At 49.8% G+C, this 20,472-nt stretch overlaps 1 protein-coding gene and 1 long non-coding RNA gene across 2 annotated transcripts; both read right to left on the bottom strand.

The window, feature by feature from the left end:
- Window positions 1-208: 208 nt before the first annotated feature.
- On the bottom strand, window positions 209-4,954 carry LOC142070287 (uncharacterized). The gene is made up of 2 exons (XR_012666253.1): window positions 4,304-4,954; window positions 209-1,492 (listed from the first exon to the last, which is right to left on the bottom strand). It is a non-coding gene; the product is annotated as an uncharacterized LOC142070287 (long non-coding RNA).
- A 9,812-nt stretch (window positions 4,955-14,766) lies between these two features.
- Window positions 14,767-19,320, bottom strand: LOC142070238 (uncharacterized). Its single transcript, XM_075123793.1, has 3 exons — window positions 19,287-19,320; window positions 16,057-16,170; window positions 14,767-15,685 (listed from the first exon to the last, which is right to left on the bottom strand). The coding sequence occupies exons 1-3, from the start codon at window positions 19,318-19,320 to the stop codon at window positions 14,985-14,987; spliced, it is 849 nt and encodes a 282-aa protein (XP_074979894.1). The 3' UTR covers window positions 14,767-14,984.
- Between the last annotated feature and the right edge of the window lie 1,152 nt (window positions 19,321-20,472).

Here is a 20,472-nt window from a genome sequence, read left to right as displayed (position 1 = left end):
CCAAGATCTGTGAGAGTGAGGGATCATCCTTCAGAATAGATTGTAGATCCTTGATCCTGCGCTGGAGATCTTTTAGTTGGGGGCTGAAGTTGATGGCTGGTGGCGTTCTGTTCCTTTCTTTGTTGGCCTGTTCTGGAGTCAGTGACTACTGGGTATTCTTCCTTTCAGCAGGTGGGTGTGGCGGTTCAGTGATGAGACAGAACACAGCTTTATGCAAGCAAACAGGCTGGTCAGCTGAGATGGGCCGTTCTGCCCCCCCGCCTTCCACCTTCTCCTTTTATTATATTTCTCCCCCTAAGCATTACACACTGCTACACAAAGGAATGTATGACGTTAATTCATATACTTAGTTACCATCCCCTATCTACTACAATCCTGGTTCTCAGGCCTTGAGCCCAGGCTAAGAAAGCCTCCCACAGTTGCTGTCCAAACAATCAAGTTCTCATGGTTCATATCTAGCCCTTGTCCTTGGATAGAGCAATGTGTGCATTGCTTCTACAAAACAGTCAGGGTGTGCCTCACCTGCTTCCAGGTGGAATAGCTAAACATTAACCCTTCATCTCCCCGTTTTTTATTTATTGATATTTGGCCATCTCATGGTAGCCGTCAATTTGTTTTGTCATGCTATTTAACTCCCAGACAGACAAGGACATAACCTGGGGAGCTTTCCAGGGCAAAATTTTACAAAATCTTAACAAGGAAAGAATACATTGTACACAGCAGCAGCAAAAAATAAGCCCAATGATTACAAACACAAAATAACCAAAAGCTCAACATCTGCAATTTAATCATCTAAAAGGGGTACACTTCTTTTACTACAATTGTCACCAGCAAAAGGCAATATAAATATCATTCTACTAAAACAGCAAAGGGTGCCATCACTTACATTTGCAGGAATATAATTAAAGGTGCGTGAACCGCAAGTAAAAACCCATCCTGATGGTAGGATGATATGGCCATAATTATATGAAACATTAACAGCATGGGAACAATTTAAAAGAGGTTGAGAAATTTTTCGACAGCCTAAGGGCACCTTTATACTAGTACAATTAACTACACGCGCACAGGTAACATTTGCTATTGAAGCCAATCTTTCCCATATGTTATATGTCATTCGGGCTTATAACGGGGGAGGCGCTTCCGAGCCAACCCCTACAGGAAATAGCAGGCACAAAAGGCACACAATCATCACAGAATTAGCAGTGATTTGGGCGAGAATCGCCACAAACAAAGTCTCAGGAGTCTCTGGCTGTTGATCTGCTGCCAGTCTTCGTTGAGCCGCGGCGACCAATGCTTTTACTGCTCCCCATGTCACGGGCTGGCTTGGGACGCTACGCCTCCTCCGTTTCCGTCCCGTCGTTGTCGACTCGGGGGGCAACGCGGTCTCCTCCAAGGTCAGCTGAAACTCCGGTATGGGATTCGACAGTCCCTGGTGCCATGCCATGTTGTTTAAGTGCCGGTCGCACACACCGAGCTGGAACCCACAACGGTCCTGCAGGGAGAGACACAGCAGCATATCCCCGACCCCAAGTGATTAGAGGCACTGGGCCCAGCCACTGTGGATCGGGCAGCTGACAGTAATAGACACGTGGTCTTTCCAGTACCTCAGATTTGTGAAAATGCCGATCCGCAGGGGTCTGCTGATCTGCATTCAGTGTTAAATTATTTAAAGTAAACAAGAGGATATGCATTTGTTGTTAAATGTCTCCTAAGGTTCGGAGACGCAGCTCCCCTTGTTTTAATTGTTTATCTAGCAAGGTTTTGAGTGTGCGATTGGCACGTTCAACAATGGCTTGGCCCGTGAAATTATAAGGGATTCCGTGTGTAAGACGGACGTCCCAGCGGGCACAAAAGGTGGAGAGGGCTGCAGAGCAGTAGGCTGGGGCATATCTGTTTTAATTTGGCAGGGGCGACCCATAACAAAAAGGCAGGCCAGCAAATGGTGAATAACTTTGTTAGTGGCTTCCCCACGTTGTGGGGAAGCCCCCAAAAAAACTTAAATAAATATCAACGGAAACATGTAAAAACAAATAGGGGCGGAATTGTGGCACATGAGTAACATCCATCTGCCACAGCTGATTTGCTGCGGTACCTCGGGGGTTAACGGCATAAGAAAAAGTAGGAGCAGCAGCAGCACAGTGGGGGCAGGAACGAACAATGGAACGTGCATGATCAGCAGGAATGGGAAACTGCCGGGCCAAAACAGAGGCAGACTGATGAAAAAAGGCATGGCTTTCAATGGGGTCAGAAAAAAGGGAATTTACCTGACCACGCAACGCGCGACCGGCGCGTGCATAGCCCTCAGTGAGTGGCCCAGGCAGAGGGGTATGACTGCAAATATGAGCAACAAAATAAGGGAAATGACAAGTGGCAAAAAGGTGCTGCAAAAACAAAAACAGGCGAAGGAGGTCTGCATCAACCTGAGGGGTAATGAGGGCAAGGGGTAAATGATCAATTACCTAATAAACATAATAGGTATCCACAATTAAATTAAAGGGACAATCAGCAAAAGGTTGAAAGGCCAAAATAACAGCAGCTAATTCTGAGGGCAAAGGGGGATGGTAAAAAAAACAATCTTTTAAATCTAACACACAAAGTTGATCGGTTTGAGGAATTAAATTTGGATTTGGCAAGCCAAATTGCAAGGGGCCCATAGGTTGGATGCGTTTATTTATTTCCCTTAAATCATGTAACAGTCGCCAAGCACCCGATTTTTTCTTAATAACAAACACCGGGGTGTTCCAGGGACTAGTGGAGCTCTCCAGTCGCTGTGCTTGCAAATGCTGCTGCACAAGCGAATGAAGTGCTTTTAGCTTTTCTAGAGGGAGGGGCCACTGATCAATCCATACGGGCTCTAAGGATTGCCATACCAAGGGTAAGGCGGAGGGCACGGTGGGCCATCAGATGTTAATATCGAGGGTGGTGTCTAACTTTGTAAGTAAATCACGGCCCCAAATATTGAGGTGGACAGGGAGCACAAAAGGGCGGATAGTAGCAAGGGTACGGCCTCCCGGTTTAGAGACCGTGACCCAAGACAAACTTTGGCGCCCGGGTTTACTACCCCCGATCCCCCACAATTCTTTAGAAGGAACCGTAGGCCAATTAACCGGCCACTCCAGATCACGAATCACCGTAACGTCAGCTCCAGTGTCCACCAGCCCTGTAAAAGGAACATCATCTAAGAGAAGTGTTAACTGAGGCTTCGAGGGGCGGACTGACATTGTCAGAGCAACAAGTGGAGAAGACGCGCTGTGAGACGGCGAGTGAGACAACGTCGATCCAAAGCCGCCTCCGCCCCGAGTTCGATCCTCGGCAGCTGGCACCTGATAGGGGACTAAAATCAATTGTGCAATTGACCGTCCACGCGGGAGCGACTGTGGAAGATGAGTCCACACCTGAACCTTAATAATGCCAGTGTAATCAGCATCAATGACCCCTGGAATGACAAAAAAGCCCTGTTTCCCAGCATGTGAGCGAGGGAGAACAAGACCTACAAAGCCGGCAGGGAGAGGTCCCATCACCTGTGTAGGTATGGCACAGACCTCCCCTGGCAGCCGAAAGTCAGTGTCCTCCTGCATGATCAAATCAAGCCCTGCACTTCCAGCAGTCGCCGCCCTCATAGAGTCTACGGATTCCAAGGCAGAGGAGCGATTGCCTGAGTAGGAAACACCCCCGTTTGGCCCTGGGTTCGGGGGGGACCCGTCGCGCCGTTTCCCGACCCGCTACGACACTGATTAGCCCAGTGATAACCTTTCCCACACTTGGGGCACTTCTTTGAGGGTCGGGCTGGTGCCTTAGATGAGCGGCACTCCCGCTGAAAATGACCCTCCTTACCACAGCGGTAACAACGCTTCCCCTCCTTCCCAGTTTTTCTGAGGGCGGCAGCCAGAACTCCAGCCTTGTGGGCTTGTGTGCCGATGTTCTGGCACGCCCGCAGCATGTCTGAGAGCTCTAAAATACCAGATGCTTGTGCTGCTTGGAGAGCACGGCGGCAATCCTCGTTTGCATTTTCAACTGCCAATTTTAACAGGAGCTCGTGAGCTGCCTCAGTGTTATCCACCTGTCGGAGGATAGCCTCATGCAATCTGTTGGTAAAATCCAAAAAGGACTCTGAGGCACCCTGACGGATACTGACAAAGCTTTTGGTAGGCTTGCCTGAATCCGGGACCTTCTTGAAAGCATGCTGGGCACAGGTGGAAATAATGGGGAAGACGGCCTGAGGGAGTTGAGACTGCATCTCAATAGTAGCAAACGGGCCCTCCCCTGCCAATTGCTCATAAATGATACCGTGCGCTGCATGTACCTGAGCTTGGCGTTCTGCCATCTGCCGATACTCACTAAGCCAAATAACATACTGACTAGGTGATAACATCATGCGCAGCAGTGTTTTCCAATCCTCAGGGATTAGGGAGTACCCAGTACCTATCCCTTCAACGAGACCACGCACAAAGGTGCTAGTCAGGCCAAACTCACGAATTGCTTTCCTCACCTCTCTAACCACCGAGTATGACAAAGTGGTCCAGGTGCCCACGGGGTTGCCCTGGTCATCATTCTGCCAGGTCACCGGGCAAACGGAGACCAGATCAGCCAGCTCCTCCGCTGTAAGATCTGATCGAGCTTTCGCTGCGTGAACCATTTGTTGCACCAGCGAAAGCTTCTGAGCAGATGCAGATGACCCTCCGGGGGGCCCCGGAGCATGGGGCCCCATGGAGGGAGGGTGATCACGCACTGGCTCCGGTGGGGAAGGCAAGGGAGGCGGTGGTAATGAAGACACTGGGGGCAAAGCAGGGAGAGGGGGGGCTGTGGGTACGGGAGAGGGTCTTTCCGAAGCGACACGCTGGGTTGCATCAGTAGAAGGGGGGATAGCTGCAACGGGGATGGCTACAGGAGCCGACGGGCGTGGCGAGATCACCAGCCTCGTGAAAGAGGGCCTATCCGAGGTGACACGCAGTATCGCGTTGCGACAGAGGTGCCAGGCATGTAAAGCCTGCACGGGCGCCCGAGGCTCTTTGTGCAATGTCTGGCCCAATCGCTCCCAGTCCGCTACCTTAAGGCTTCCGGCTTCAGGATACCACGGGCACTGGGCACGCACCTCCTGTAGCAGGAGAGTAAGTGCTCGAGCCGGGCAGTCATGCTGAGCCTTACGCAGCAAATACTGCAGCTCATTGTGGTGTTGCACTTGCAAAGCAGAGAGGGAGCTTCCCATACTTACCACAATGAAAATTACTCACCGGGATCCACGAAGCGGATAAGTGACGCGTCTGAAACCCTTGCCGGGCGAGGTGAGTGCTGAGGGCCCCACGTTGGGCGCCAGTTGTGGCAGTTCAATGATGAGACAGAACACAGCTTTATACAAGCAGACAGGATGGTCAGCTGAGATGGGCGTTCTGCCCCCCCGCCTTCCACCTTCTCCTTTTATTATATTTCTCCCCCCTAAGCATTACACACTGCTACCACAAAAAGATACACAAAGGAATGTATGACGTTGATTAATATACTTAGTTGCATCTTTTATCTACTACAATCCTGGTTCTCAGGCCTTGAGCCCAGGCTAAGAAAGTCTCCCGCAGTTGCTGTCCCAACAATCAAGTTTTCATGGTTCATATCTAGCCCTTGTCCTTGGATAGAGCAATGTGTGCATTGCTTCTACAGAACAGTCAAGGTGTGCCCTGCCTGCTTCCAGGTGGAATAGCTAAACATGAACCCTTCACTGAACCTCATCAGATTTCTTTTGGCCCAATCCTCTAATTGGTCTGGGTCACTCTGAACCCTATCCCGACCCTCCAGCGTATCTCCCTCTCCGCCCAGCTTAGTGTCATCTGCGAACTTGCTGAGGGTGCAATCCATCCCATCCTCCAGATCACGCACAAAGATGGTGAAGAAAACCGGCCCCCAGAGTGACCCGTGGGGAAGCGGGGGAGGGGGTGGAGGAGAGGAGGCAGACGGTGAGCGGCAGGGACCCCACAGAGGGGGGTGCAGTGGAGGAGAGGGGGAAATCATCCAGGCAGCGGTGGGCAGTGTGGGCTGGGAGAAGGGGCGAGGCAGATACAGGAAGAGATGGAGCACAGGGGGGAAATGGGGCCCAGGCACCCGGGGCCTGGTCATCGTTGGCACCAGGAGAGGAGAGGAGACAGAGACAGAGACAGAGTGTGTGTGATGGCCAACATACTAGAGGAGAGACAGAGAAAAACATGGTAGGATAGCAAGCAACTCACCTCCTGGAGTCATCTGTCGTGAAGCGGGACTTCATGTTTCCTCTGAATTGTGTGGGGGTGCCTCAGTTTCCCCTATGCAGTTCTTAAGGATCTAGGGGGTGGGGTAAGGGTGTATGATCATTGCAGAGCTCTGGAGGGCAGGTGTGTGCAGGGGTCTGGACACAGAGAATGGCCGACACCCTCTTTCCTGGCACCTGATGCCCTGGGCCCTTCCCCCCTGCAAGGTGAGAGCTAAAGGGTTGGAGAACAAAGGAATCGGGTGCCCTCCTGGCCGGGGACAGGGACAAAGCCCAGAGGAGGAGGGGCTGGGGGGAGTTTCAGTTGGGGGCTGGCTGGAGACATGGAGTGAAGGGCAGACGGGGTTGTCTGGCTCACTGCCCCCCAAAATGGACCCGGCTGAGGGGTCCTGTTCTCTGCACCTACAGGCTCTGTGTTAGACCATGTCCCTGTCGTCTAATAAACCTCTGTTTTCCTGGCTGGCTGAGAGTCCCGTCTGACTGCGGAGTTGGGGGGCAGGACCCTCTGGCTTCCCCAGGACCCCGCCTGGGCGGACTGGCTGTGGGAAGCGCAGGGAGGGGCAGAGGAGGCTGAAGGCTGAAGGAGGCTGAAGACGTGTTGTGCGTGTCGTGTTGCATGTGTCGTGTGACGTGTTGTGTGTGTGACTTGTGTGTCGTTTTGTGTGTGTGTGACGTGTTTATGTGTGCGTGTTGTGGTCCATGTTGAGTGTGTGTGTGCCATGTTGTATGCCGTGTTGTGTGCATGTGACGGTGTGTGCCGTGTTGTGTGCATGTGACGGTGTGTGCTGTGTTGTGTGCCGTTTTGTGTGCATGTTGTGTGTGTCGGTGTCATGTGTTGTGTGAGATATTTGTGTCTCATGTTGTGTGTCGTGTGTCGTGTTGTCTGTGTGTGTGTCGTGTTGTGTGTGTGTGAGTGATATTTTGTGTGCGATGTTTTGTGCATCGTGTTGTGTGTGTGTGTCACGTGTGCCGTTTTGTGTGTCATGTGAGGGGTTGTGTGTCGTATTGTGTGTGGGTGTCGGTGTCGTGTGTGATTTCTGTGTCACGTTGTCTGCCGTTTTGTGCGTCTCATGTGTGTGTGTGTATGTGTCGGTGTCGTGTATTGAGTGTGATTTTTGTGTGTCGTGTTGTGTGCTGTTTTGTGTGTCATTTTATTTGTGTGTCATGTTGTTTGTGTGTCGGTGTCCTGTGTTGTGTGTGTGTGAGAGACGTGTTTCTGTATGTGTGACGTGTTCTCTCTGTGTGTGTCGGTGTCGTGTTTTGTGTGTGTGATGTTTTGTGTGTGATGTGTATGTTGTCTTGGGTGTCCACACAGGGTAATGCACAAAGCATTCCCCTCATGGAGGAAGAGTGACACAACGTGGCCACTCAGGAGTAACACACAAACAATCCCCCCCCTCCCTCCCCGGAGCAACAGTGATGTGTGTGGCCAATCCAGATAATGCACAAACCATTTCCCTCACAGAGCAACAGTGACACCGGGTGGCTAATCCAGGTATTGCACAAAGCATTTCCCTCATGGAGCAACAGTGACACTCGGTGGCCACTCACGGTAGTGCACAAATAATTTCCTTAACGGAGCAACAGTGACACCGGGTGGCCAGTCAGTGTAATGCACAAATCATTTCCCTCCTGGACCAACAGTGACACTGGGTGGCCAATTCAGGTCATGCTCATTTCCCTCATGGAGCAAGAGTGACACCGGGCGGCCCCTTGGAGTAACACACAAATCATTTCCTCATGGAGCACCCCTTGCACAAACTGAGTTTATTAATAATAATAATAATAATAATAAAGAAAAAATAGTTTCACTAGAAAAGGTAGATTTTCAGTGATTATAAGGGATAGCAAACAGAAGAAGGCAGATTACGAAGCAAATACAAATACACACACATACTAAGCCTAAGATCTTAAAGAGACTGGATTCAAGAAGTCATTTCCCATCCTAAATGTCTTTTGGCAACTTGAAGAGTTTCTGTACCTTAGACTTCCCGTTGTTTCTCTTTACAGACTAGACTCCTGTCTTAGTCTGGACTTCCCCCTTCTCATTCCCTTTGTCTCTTCAGGTACTTTCAGCAGCCTTTCTACTGCCCTGCATGATTTTCCTCCGCTCCGACTTCTCCATGGCTCCCGAGACCTCACCTGTGGGAATGCACACCTACCCGGGTCCTACAAAGGGAGACGGCACCAGGAGAGCAGAGGAGAGAGAGCGAGTTGGCGAACACACGAGAAGACGGCGAGTGCGGACGAGGAACTGGAAGCGCCGACCTGGCAGCCGGGTCTGCAGCGGGCAGAGAGCGGAGGCCTGGTTCCGCCTCCTTGGAAAGAGGCCCAAGCGGCTCAGGCCCCTCCGGCCGCGTTCCCCTCCGGCGAGAGCTCCGGCACCATTCCTCGCCAGAGCCGCTGCGAGAGCCGAGCCGGAGCCCTCGCTCCCCAGCGCTCGCCGGGGGCTGGGAATCTCGCCCTCGGCCCTGCCGCCCTCTTCCCTCCCGCCCACACCGGCCCCACGCGCCGCCCAGAGACCGAGTTCCCCCGACCGTCCCCGCTCCGCTCTCGCCCCCGCGGGGGGTCGTCTCCGGGGTGGGATTTCGGTGTCGTGTCCTCTGACGTCTTGTGTGTCGTGTGACGTGTCGTATGTCGTGTCGTGGGTGTGTGAGACGTCGTGTGTGTCAGTGCCGTGTGTGAGAGCCGCCGTGTGCTGTGCGTGTGTGCGTGAGTGTGTGTCGGCATGTGTGAGAGACGTGATTGTGTGAGACGTTTGTCATGTGGTGTCGTGTGTGTGTGAGACGTGGTTGTGTGTTTTCTTGAGTGTTTTGTTGAGTGTGTGATGTGTTGTGTGTCTGTGTTGCTGTGATTTTTGTGTGTGTGACAGGTTGTGTGTCATGTTGTGCATGTGCGCGTGCGACGTGCAGTGTAGCCGTGACATGCTGTATACGTGCGACGTGCAACGTGCCTGCGATGCGCACTGTGTTGTGTGTGCAACATGTGACATGATGTCTACAACGTGCAACAGGCTGTGTGTGATGTGTTGTGCATGTGACATGTAAAGTGTGACGTGCAACATGCTGTGTGTTCCACGTGCAACGTGTCAGTGTCATATGTGTGTCTCAATGTCATGTGCCATTTTGTGTCATGTGCCATTTTGTGTCACGTGTCATGTTGTGTGCGTCGTGTCTGTGACATGTCGTGTGTGTGCGTGCGACGTGTTGTGCATGTGCATGTGCATAGTCAGACAAGTGCGTGACGTGATATGTGCGACATGCGACAAACTGTGTGTGCGAAGTTGTGTGTATGCGACGTACGTGCAACATGCTGTGTGTCTTTGAGTGTGTGTGAGACGTGTTGTGAGATGTGTTGTGGGTCATGTTGAGTGTGAGACGTGTTATGGGTCGTGTTGAGTGTGTGAGTGTGACGTGTTGTGGGTTGTGTTGTGTTGAGTGTGTTTTTGTGACATGTTGTGGGTCGTGTTGTGTTGAGTGTGACATGTTGTGGGTCGTGTTGTGTTGAGTGTGTGTGTGTGACATGTTGTGGGTCGTGTGTGTGTTTTGTGTGTGATGCTTTCTGTGTCGTGTTGTGTGTGTGTTTGCATCGTGTGTATTTTTGTTTGTCTTGTTGTGTGCCGTTTTGTGTCATCGTGTGTGTGTGATGTGTGTGCGTCCACGCCTTCGACGTATTGTGCGTGTCCGTGTGGGAAGTGCGAAGTGGGATGGGTCAACTTGCCACCCCTCCCCCAACACTTTAGCCCCCTGTCGTAAACATGACCCTACCCCCACCCCAGGGTGCTACTGACACTGAAACGACCTAAAAGACCCCCGACTTATCACTATTGGCTGCACCCCATTGCCACCCGCATTTCTATGCTGCTGCTGGCCAAACCCTCCCCCCAAAATCTAAACCCCACCCCCTACCCGGAACCCAACTGGAACCCTGACCCCATAACCTGCCCCCCAACTCGAAACCCCTGAACCAAAACTGTAGCCCAACCCTCACCCCAACCCGAACCTCCAGCTCTGAACCCAGCCCCCCGAAGCCTGACACCGCTTTAAGCCAGAGCCCACTTTCCCATTCCCACCCTGGGCAACAACAGTGCAAACCACCCTCCTGCCCCCCGCCCAGGAATCCTGCTTCTTACCACCCCTTCTTTGGAAATGAACCTTTTCTTCACTTGCATCCCACACACCTTCATTCTCCTTTGAGGGGTTATTTAGTGACAAGGGTCTACACAAGGCAACTCTTTGCTATTACAGCGTAACAGGACACAGAGAAGTGAAAACAGTGCAAACAACATTCCACGAGTTTTCAGGAGGTTTAAACACCCAATACATTTGAACATTTAACATTCGCTTTGATCTCTACTAACACACACATCCATGGTTGGTAGGCTCTGTTTGCTGCGGTGGATCCACTGGGGGTTGATGTCATGGGGGTTGAGTGAACACATGAGTTCTCCTCATAACACATGAGTTCTCCTCATAACACATGAGTTATGAGGAGAGGCAGCGGGAACTGGGATTGTTTAGTCTACGGAAGAGAAGAATGAGGGGGGATGTCATAGCTGCTTTGAACTAAATGAAGGTGGATCCAAAGAGGACGGATCTAGACTATTCTCAGTGACAGCAGATGACAGGACAAGGAGTAATGGTCAAGTTGCAGTGGGGGAGATTTAGGCTGGATATTAGGAAAAACTTTTTCACAAGGAGGGTGGTGAAATACTGGAATGGGTTACCTTGGGAGGTGGTGGAATCTGCTTCCTTAGAAGTTTTTAAGATCAGGCTTGAGAAAGACCTGGCTGGGATGATTTAGTTGGGGATTGGTCCTCCTCTGGGCAGGGAGTTGGACTAGATACCTCCTGAGGTCCCTTCCAACCCCGATATCCTAGGATTCTATGATCATTTGGCCAACAACATGCAGCAAAGCACCCAACTCAGTTGCATGAATGCTCTATAAACCACTCCTCAATTATACAGAGACACCAGCATATCTCCCCAGCTCTCAGCCTTGCACCTCAGAAATGTACCATCTTACACGGCTCACGGCCTTCTCTTGAAAAGTGTAAGCTCATTAATTAGTTCGCCACTTCATCAAAAATAAAGGGGACATGCACCAGCCTTTGTCATGTGAGCAACTTTCCCAAGCACTTTGGACAAACTCAGGAGTAAGTATAAAATAGTAAAATAAGTTTATTAACTCCAGAAAGTTAGATTTTAACTGAGTATAAGTATTGGTCACAGAGGTCAAAAGTGTTTACATAACAAATGAAAACAGACTCCCAGTCTAAACTCTAATTTGAATATACTAAGCAAGAATTGGATCAAACAGCTTTTCTCACTCACTGGTTGCTCCAGGCAATGTTGAGATCTTAATACACAGACTGAATTCCCTCTCAGCCTGGGACCAATCTCCGCAGTTCAAATAATGAGTCTTCCAGACAATCTTCCAGGTGTTGAGATTGGGGAAGAGACAGGCCACGTGGGGGTGTCTTTGACTCTCATACATATTTTTTCTCCAGCTGCTAGGTAGATTCTTGCCGTGATGCTGGGGTTAGTTAGCCCCCAATATGGAGCAGCAGTTTGCCTCCTGCACCTTGTGGTAGGCATGTCACAGCTCCTTCACTTTGACCCCGCATGGCAGTGTGTCCCTGTCATGGCCCCTTTCTATCATGCATCACGAAATCTGCGTGCGCACCTCGGGAGTTACACCGCAGAAAGCTGCTTTCCTGTGCAGAAACTTGCCCATGTAGACAAGGCCGCAGAGGACTTCCATAAGAACGCACGACAGGTCATAGACTGGGTCAGACCAATGGTCCGTCAAGCCCAGTGTGCTACCTGAGAGCGACCAGTGCCAGATGCATTGGAGGGAAAGAACAGAACAGGCTTGTTGACCTGCAAGGTGAGGGTCTTTCACCTTTATATTTAACTTCATTGTTGTCGATTCCTACTTATCCTATATCTAACTACCCCTCCTCTGACGTCTCTAGGCAAATCAGGTGTGTCCCAATCCAGCTGAACTGAGGCAGAATTTGGGCCAATGTCAGTTTGGAAAAGGCCTGCTTCACCCAGCAGGTTTCTCAAAGTATCCGTTGCTGTGAACCGCATGTCGTGTGGATGTGTGAACTCCAAAGATAGCAAACATGAAAAAAAAAAACGCAAAGCCGGTTCTGAGGTTTCCAGAGCCAGGCCTGAGGGTTAAAGAGCTGTGCTCAAAAGGACAAGGGGGCTCAGCAGCTATAAAAAGAACTAGTTGCAAAAACAAAACAAAAATTACATGGAAAAAAAACAACCAAACAACAACCACCCAGACAAGCTCCCATCACTCGCCCATCACCATTGTAGATCTTGACATCTCCTGCCTAATGTGACATCTTTGCTTTGCGAACAAGAGCCCTGGGGAACTCTCTGGCTCTTTCCCTCTCACTGGGAAAAAGGTTCCACAACTTATCTCAAGTAATTTTCCTCCCAACAGAAGATTTATTTTAAAATTTATCCAAATAAATTCCATTTGAAATAGAAATCATTCCAGTCTATACTGGGTCTCTATTCTCGTACATGCTATTTCTCTCACCTTTTCCCCCAAACCTGATTCCTTTGGAGTCAGGTTTTTATTGCAGGATTAGCCACCATTTGCTATTTTGTGGGAGGGGGCTAGAAGAAAACCTGAATTATATTGTAACACTGAAAGTGATCACAGAATCAGCCTCTTACCTTACACTTATAAACTTCATGTGCAATTTCCTTGTTGCTGGTAACAATTTCTTCAAACATTACAAACTATAAACCTTTAGGGCAGTTTTCTCTTAATTCCCATTTTCACCCAGTGAGCTCTGTGTGAAGTCACATTCGACCATAACCTAGGAACCTTCCATTTCTGAGGGTTCATTTCTCCCTGGGTCTTCTCCCAGAAGTGTGGGTGGAAGGGGTCTCACACTACGTGGGAAGGCTGCATCATGAGAAAAACCACCTGTGCTCTACTTTCACACTTTCTAATCTTTCAGAGTAGCAGGAGGCGGAAAAGTGAGACACATGCATTAGACTCAAGAGCAAAACTAAGAGACCAAACCACAGACTCTGGACTCAGCATTCATGTATCCTGCAGTCTGAACTTGGAATCTGTTACATTCCCTCATTGGCTACCATCATTTAACCAACACAGAAGTGCTTCTTGTCCAGCAAGGCAGCCAGTTTGGGACCCATAGGCATGGCATGGCTCTGAAGGAATCAGCTGTTTCTCTCTGTGCTTCAGGAAACTTGGGATCCAAATGGTAAAAGACAGTTGTTCCCAGTTTCATCATGGCATCCTTTAGAAGTGTGAGCAATTCTAAAAACAGTTTACCTTGGCCACAGGTCACCATAGCGTCCATCTCTGGGGTGAAAATCAACCACTCGTACCTCTCATTTCTACCTGAGTTCTTGCCAAATCTTTGACCTTAGTTGTAGCAATTTTACACGGCTCTGGCGTAGAATTCTTCACCAACCACACAACATACCAGTAGCGATACTGAGGTAGAACTCCCCCAAATATGCCCTTTTGTTTCTTTAATCTGGTGGCACAGATTTAAATAAGGGACTAAATTCAGGTGCGGCTTAGAATCCCTCTAAGACACCAAATGTCAGGTATCTACTCAAAATGGGTGTCTTTCTGCAGCTCTATCACATTCCTCATGGATGTCATGTCCTACTCAAAATGGGTGTCTTTCTGCAGCTCTATCACATTCCTCATGGATGTCATTTCCTACACATTTACAGCATCTCCCAGGAGTGAGCTGAACAGAAATGTCACTTCCATTTTTCCCATCTCTACCTAGGAAGGGATTGCATTTCCCAAATAAGAGGCAACATGCACCTGATTAGGAAGGGAAGATCTTCAGGAGCAACCTCCTGCAGGGCATGGGCCACAACTGCTTTGGGAGGCAAATGAATGGGTCTTTTGCTTAGTTCCAAATCATTTACTAGAGAATCCTCTTCCCAGCCCCTTCGGGAAATATTGACCTTACCAATTGAAGAACAGGGGGATAGAGATGGTGATGGAGAATCCCTCTGATTTACCCTATGTTCTTCTGTTGTTACAGAGGGGAAAAGACATTTTTCCCTATCCCTTCCCTATTCCTGCTCTTTGTTATACTTCAATATATTTTAAGGGAGGAAAACGGGAGTAAAAATATCTGCCTTCAGGAAAACCTGAAGCAACAGCGCTCTGATGAACTCTGACAACTGGGAATGAAACAATATGATCCTGGTGGGGGAACTTGATGACTAACAATGGTTTTTAAATGGGGGAACAGTATAACTGTGATGCTCAGGCTTTGTTTAGACTAGGACATGTGATGGAGTTTAGGTCAGGTCAAGGGGGGGAAAGCTAATGCCAACCACTGCACCTCGGCTGCATCTGCACGACAACTGTAATTGTCTTTTAACACCAAGATCACTAACTTGAGCAGCCAACGCCATGTACAGTCCTAGTGGATGTAAGGCACGGGTAGTTTTTGCCTCAGTGTAGCTTGTTGGGAACAAACCTCTCTCCCCCACCTGGAGCTGATGAACATTCCTGGCTGGAGGGACACACGCTCCTTTGACCCAAAAGGAAAGGAGTTGATAGAAAACATCACAGGACTGACCCCAAAGAAGAGTGAGCTGCAAAAGGCAGGAGCAGGCAACTCATCTGGGGGAGCTGAGTAACCACGGTGAAGATGGGGCACAGATCACTAAGTGGGAATTAGCAAATGTGATTTAAAAGAAAAAAATACCTTTGGCCAGCCCTAGTCAAGGCATTTGTTACAGATCACTCCCATGTGGATTTTCTGATGTCTAATAAGGGTTGAGCGCTGATTGAAGCTTCTCCCACACTCAGAGCACGTGTAGGGCCTCTCTCCTGTGTGGATTCGCTGATGTGTGATAAGGGCTGAGCTTTGATTGAAGTGTTTGCCACACTCACGGCATCCATAAGGTTTCTCACCCGTATGGATTCGCCAATGTCTAATAAGGTGTGAGCTCTGCTTGAAGTGTTTCCCACACTCAGGGCAGCCATAAGGTTTCTCACCCGTATGGATTCGCCGATGTCTAATAAGGTGTGAGCTCTGCTTGAAGTGTTTCCCACACTCAGGGCATCCATAAGGTTTCTCACCCGTGTGGATTCTCTCATGTGTGAGAAGGTCCGAGCTCCCTTTGAAGCTTTTCCCACACTCGAGGCATGTGTAGCGTGTTCCTTCCAAGTTCATTCTCTCACGTGTAATAAGGTCTGACTGGCTACCGAAGTTTTCCTCTGGCCTCTGCTGACTCTCACAGGCTTTTGTTTTTTCTGGGCGTGCACAGCTCCCAGAATCATTCCCTTTGGACCTTCCTGACAACATCCCATGGGCTTCTACTCGCTCAGCATCTTCCTGCTGGGGTTCCTCCTCGTTTTCACTCACCATCCCAACACCTGACGGGAGACCGAGAGAATCCAGACGTAAGTCTCTGCCTGCGCCAGAGAGAAAGGAAATCTCAGAGAGAAGAACGGAAAAAGGGATGAAGGAACGAAAACGTGTACAGGACAGATCAAACCTATCAGGAGCTGATTTTCCCTTCAACCTTCCCCAGAGGAGAGAAAGGAAGGGATCAGTTCTGGGTCCGTATCTCAGAAGAAATCTCAGGGGACAGCAAGATTGGGGAGGGACCTGCTGCCAGTTGTCAGTCAGGATAGGTGGGAAGCCATGAGTGACCTCTGCCTAACGATTCCACATCTGCAGGGAACAATCCTGAACTTGGAGAGCTCACAAGGTCTTTGTAGGGCATCCCAAATGTTTCCTGTATTCACCGACAGTTTTGGGGTTGGTTTAATCAATGCCTCACCTATGAAGGCAGCTCTCGGGAGCACTTTTTTCTTAGAGCCATGAAGGTCTGGGACCCACGACTCCTCCCCTTGTTCCAGCTGCGAGATCACATCAGTTCTGGAAACTGGAAACCCTGCTCAAGGCAAAGAAAACAAGGGAGGTCAGTGGAATTTGTGGGATACTTGTCACAAAGAATATTCCATGCTTTTAAGCCCAGCTCACTTTTAAGTAGTAACGTCCCAAGGCCGGCTTCCTTGGCTCAAAGTGCCAGGAGATGATTATTATAAATCATATTCATTACCTTAGTGCCTAAGGGCCAACTAACAGTGGGTCCTCATTTTGCTAGGCACAGTACAAACCGAGAAGCATTGATGGCCCGTGCCCTGAAGAAGTTACAATCTAAATAGACAAGGCAGACACAGAATGGGGGAAGGGGTACAACCCACCAGCAGAGTGAACTCCGTGAAGGCAGAGTGACGGATCTGATCAACACAGGCCTAGGTCTTGAGACTATCGGATTTAATGTTACAACCAGGGCCAGTGTTTTCTGGAAATTGTCGCTAGGACTGCATTTTTTCCCAAAATTACTCTTTGTTTCTGGAATCACCGTTAATATCCGGAATTGCTGATCAGAGGGTGGGTGGGACACGCAGGGTCACAATCCCCCAGATTTCTCCCTGGAGACACCCGTCTCCTCCCCAGGACACAGGCTGGCTGCGGCTGAGACTTGATGCCAATTTCTTCCCTCTTCATACAAGTCTGGGATCGGCAGTGGGACGCCAGGCTCTCTCATCATGCTGCAGAGAGGACGGCACTCACAGCTGCTCGCGGCCGTGTCCACAGCACCTCTACCCTGCTCATCTCCCCTGCACACAGCTGGTTCATGCCCCGTCTCTCCTGCGCACAGCTGGCTCTAGGCTCTCAATGCCCAGTATCTGAGCCCCACCGCCCCCACACAGCCGGCTCCTGTCCCCTCCCCCCAAGGCACTTTCAGGCTTTAAAGGATTAGATATTGCTCACGTTTGTCAATTACTCTCTTTTCATTGCCTGCAAACTCTTGCCCTAATTATGACTGTTATCTGTATATCTAAGCCAGCCCTTGAAAGCATGAATTCTTCACAGACTATGATGCCGAGATGCGCCACATGATACCAGGAAGGGCTGCGGGATGGGTTTCCTGTGCAAGCTGGTATCACTACAGGGTGATGAATGCCAGATCTCAAGGCTGGTTATGCAGAGCTCCACCTTTTGAAGCTTTACCCAACGCAGAAAGGGGTAGTGACGGATTTCCCCTCATTCAGGAGACTGAAGACGACAGACTTTTGGGGGATAAACAGCTGAGTTTGAGCTGACTGAGGGGGGTCTTTCTGGGCTACAAACTCACAGGACCTGATAACCACCAAGAGGTAACCCTTTAAGAAAGGTTTTAATACACTTTGGAACCAATCAGGGATTCCCATGAGGACCGCTGAGGGAATGAAGGTAAACACGCATTTGGATGCTCTTCTTGTTTTATGAGAACGGGAACAGGAAGGGCAGGGATATCACTGAATGCAGGATCTCAGCAGTACAAGGTGTCAGGATAGCACCATATTGCAGCCCATTGGAAAACATAATCCCAACTACACATATAAAATGATGGGCTCTAAATGAGCTGTTTCCACTCAACAGAGGGATCTTGGAGTCACTGGGCACAGTTCTCTGAAAACATCAACTCAGTGTGCCACGGCAGTCAAAAAGCAAAGAGAATGTTGGGAATCATTCTGAAATGGATAGATAAGAAGACAGAAAATATCATATCGCCTCTATATAAAACCATGGTACACCCACATCTCGAATACTGCCTGCAGATGTGGTTGCCCCATCTCAAAAAAAGATATATTGGAATTGGAAAAGGTTCAGAAAAGGGCAACCCAAATGATTACAGGTATGAAACTCTTCTGTACGGGGAAAGATGAAAAAGACCGGGACTATTCAGCTTGGAAAAGAGACAAAGGGGGGATATGAGAGAGGTCTATAAAATCAAAACTGCCGAGGAGAAAGTAAATAAGGACGTGTCATTTACTCCTTCTCATAACACAAGGACTAGGAATCACCCAATCAAATTAATAGGCAGCAGGTTTATAAGAAACAAAAGGAAGTATTTCTTCACACAATGCACAGTCAACCTGGGGAACTCCTTGCCAGAGGACGTTGTGAAGGCCAAGATTATAATAGGGTTACAAAAAAAAACAAAAAACACCATGAGAAATCTATTGAGGACAGGTCCGTGAATGGTTATTAGCCAGGATGGGCAGGGATGGTGTCCCTAACTTCTGTTTGTCATAAGCTGTGAATGGGTGACAGGAGATGAATCACTTCATGATTCCCTGTTCTGTTCATTCCCTCTGGGACACCTGGCGCTGGTCACTGTCGGAAGACAGGACACTGGGCTAGATGGACCTTTGGTCTGTCCCAGTGTGGCCATTCTGAAATACTAGGGAATCTAATGAGTCCAGTGCAATGGGAGGGAGTAGGAAAATCCCTGGGTGTGGAGAACACTGGGAAATTAGAAACTATCATTCAGAAGCAACAGACTCTAAATAGTCTAGAAAAGCAGAATGTGAAAAATAAGAATCAGGGTCATGTGACTTCAGGAATGAGGGACTCAAAAAACCAAGTCTGCAGAGAAGAGAGATTGTGGCTAGTGCACATGGGGATGGGGGGAGCAACTCTCCAAGTCTCAAGGATTTTCACCAGCAACCGAGGCCATTGTCCCATGCACGGGGCAATCCGAAGCAGTGAGGAGTTGTGTCATCTGTAATCCTGGCTGAGTTTCAATGCTCTGCTGCTGGAGCTACCTTGTCTGGATTCCCCCAGCCAGCATTCAAGGTCTGTGTGATCAGTAACCCTGGACCAGCCGCTCTGACCCCAGCAGCCTGCTTCTTACACCCCAAGCACATTCTGGTCTGGGTGGAGAAGGCTCAGGGTTTGAGAGAAGGCCAGGGGTAGGAAGCTTCTGTTCGTTATGCTAGACCTAACCCCCCGTTTTACTTGTGCAAACAGGAGATATTTGACACTGTGAGATTCTGCTCCTGTGCTCTCTTCCCACAGCGTTCAGCAGCAGGGGAGGGTCTCTGGTCGTGTGTGTGTCACGGGCATGCTGGGGTGATGCTGGAACAGGACAGAGCAGAGGTGGCATTGTGGGGGTGGCATGAACCTCATCTCTTCCGTTCCCCTTCCAAGAACCGAGGGGACAGGAACCCTTACCCAGCAAGGTCACACTCTCACAGGTCTCCTGCATGATGTCTCTGGAGAAGGCTCTCTGAGTGGGGTCCAGCAGAGCCCCCTCTTCCCTGGTGAAATACACAGCCACCTCCTCGAAGGTCACCGGCCCCTGAAAGAGCAAGAGCCCCACACTCAGGACCTGCTGCCCCACTCACAGCCCCACTATTTGTGGGGGAGAGGAGCCAATCAAACGGAAACTCTGGGTGGACCGCAGCCAACAGAGTCCCACCCCCACCCCGCTCAGAGCATCCAGGAAACACCAGGGTGAGGGGGCGAAGAGACACCCCTCCTCTCTCCCAGCAGATCCATCACACACCTACTAGCCACAGACTGATACTGGAGATGCTGCCCCGAGCAGGGTGTAGGGAGAGATCTCTTGTAGGAAGCCCAACACCCTCCTCCTTGTGAAAAGAAAAGGAGGACTTGTGGCACCTTAGAGACTATCCAATTTATTTGAGGATAAGCTTTCGTGAGCTACAGCTCACTTCATCGGATGCAAACTGAGGAAAGTGTCGAAGAGCTTTTTATATACACACAAATCATGAAAAAAATACCTCCTCCCACCCCACTCTCCTGCTGGTAATAGCTTATCTAAAGTGATCACTCTCCTTACAATGTGTATGACAATGAAGGTGGCCCATTTCCAGCACAAATCCAGGGTTTAACAAGAACGTCGGGGGGTGGGGGGGGCAGGAAAAAACAAGGGGAAATAGGTTACCTTGCATAATGACTTAGCCACTCCTAGAGCTGGATATGAAGCAGGGGAATCTCCCCTAAGCCTGACTGGTGGCTTCCCCCTTCGTATTTCAAGGCACCCGCTGGTTAGTTGGGTCAGGCTCCAGCACTACGAGTCTGGTCCTTTTTCCCAGCCCCATCTAGGTAGGTTATTTTCTGTTCACCAGATTGGAGCATTTCCACCTCCGAACCTCATGGGTCTGTTCCAAGAATCTAGGCCACTTATTAAACAACTCCCAGCAGGTCTGCCACCCCCTGGCCTCCTCCCTTTCTCCACCCTGTGCATTTCCTGCCCCGCTCCAACCTCCAAACCAGACGATGCAAACCTTCCCCTCTCCCGTGTATTTGCTGTCCCTCTCTCTCCTGCAGGAACAAATCAGAACCCCCCACAATAACCCCTACCTGAGCTGGCTCCTCTGCAGCCATGTCGCTC

This window comes from Caretta caretta, chromosome 28 (assembly GCF_965140235.1).
Source record: "Caretta caretta isolate rCarCar2 chromosome 28, rCarCar1.hap1, whole genome shotgun sequence".
NCBI lineage: Eukaryota > Metazoa > Chordata > Testudines > Cheloniidae > Caretta > Caretta caretta.
This window is presented reverse-complemented; position numbering and strand designations above follow the sequence as displayed.

What these genes read in the sequence shown, in the direction of transcription:
- LOC142070238 (XM_075123793.1), bottom strand. Translation starts at nt 19,320, where the DNA reads ATGCAGGAGACCTGTGAGAGTGTGACCTTGCTGG. An exon ending in TGAGAGTGTGACCTTGCTGG is followed by an intron (nt 16,171 to 19,286) that starts GTAAGGGTTCCT and finishes TGCCTTGAGCAG; the next exon opens with GGTTTCCAGTTTCCAGAACT. An exon ending in CCCGAGAGCTGCCTTCATAG is followed by an intron (nt 15,686 to 16,056) that starts GTGAGGCATTGA and finishes TCTCTGGCGCAG; the next exon opens with GCAGAGACTTACGTCTGGAT.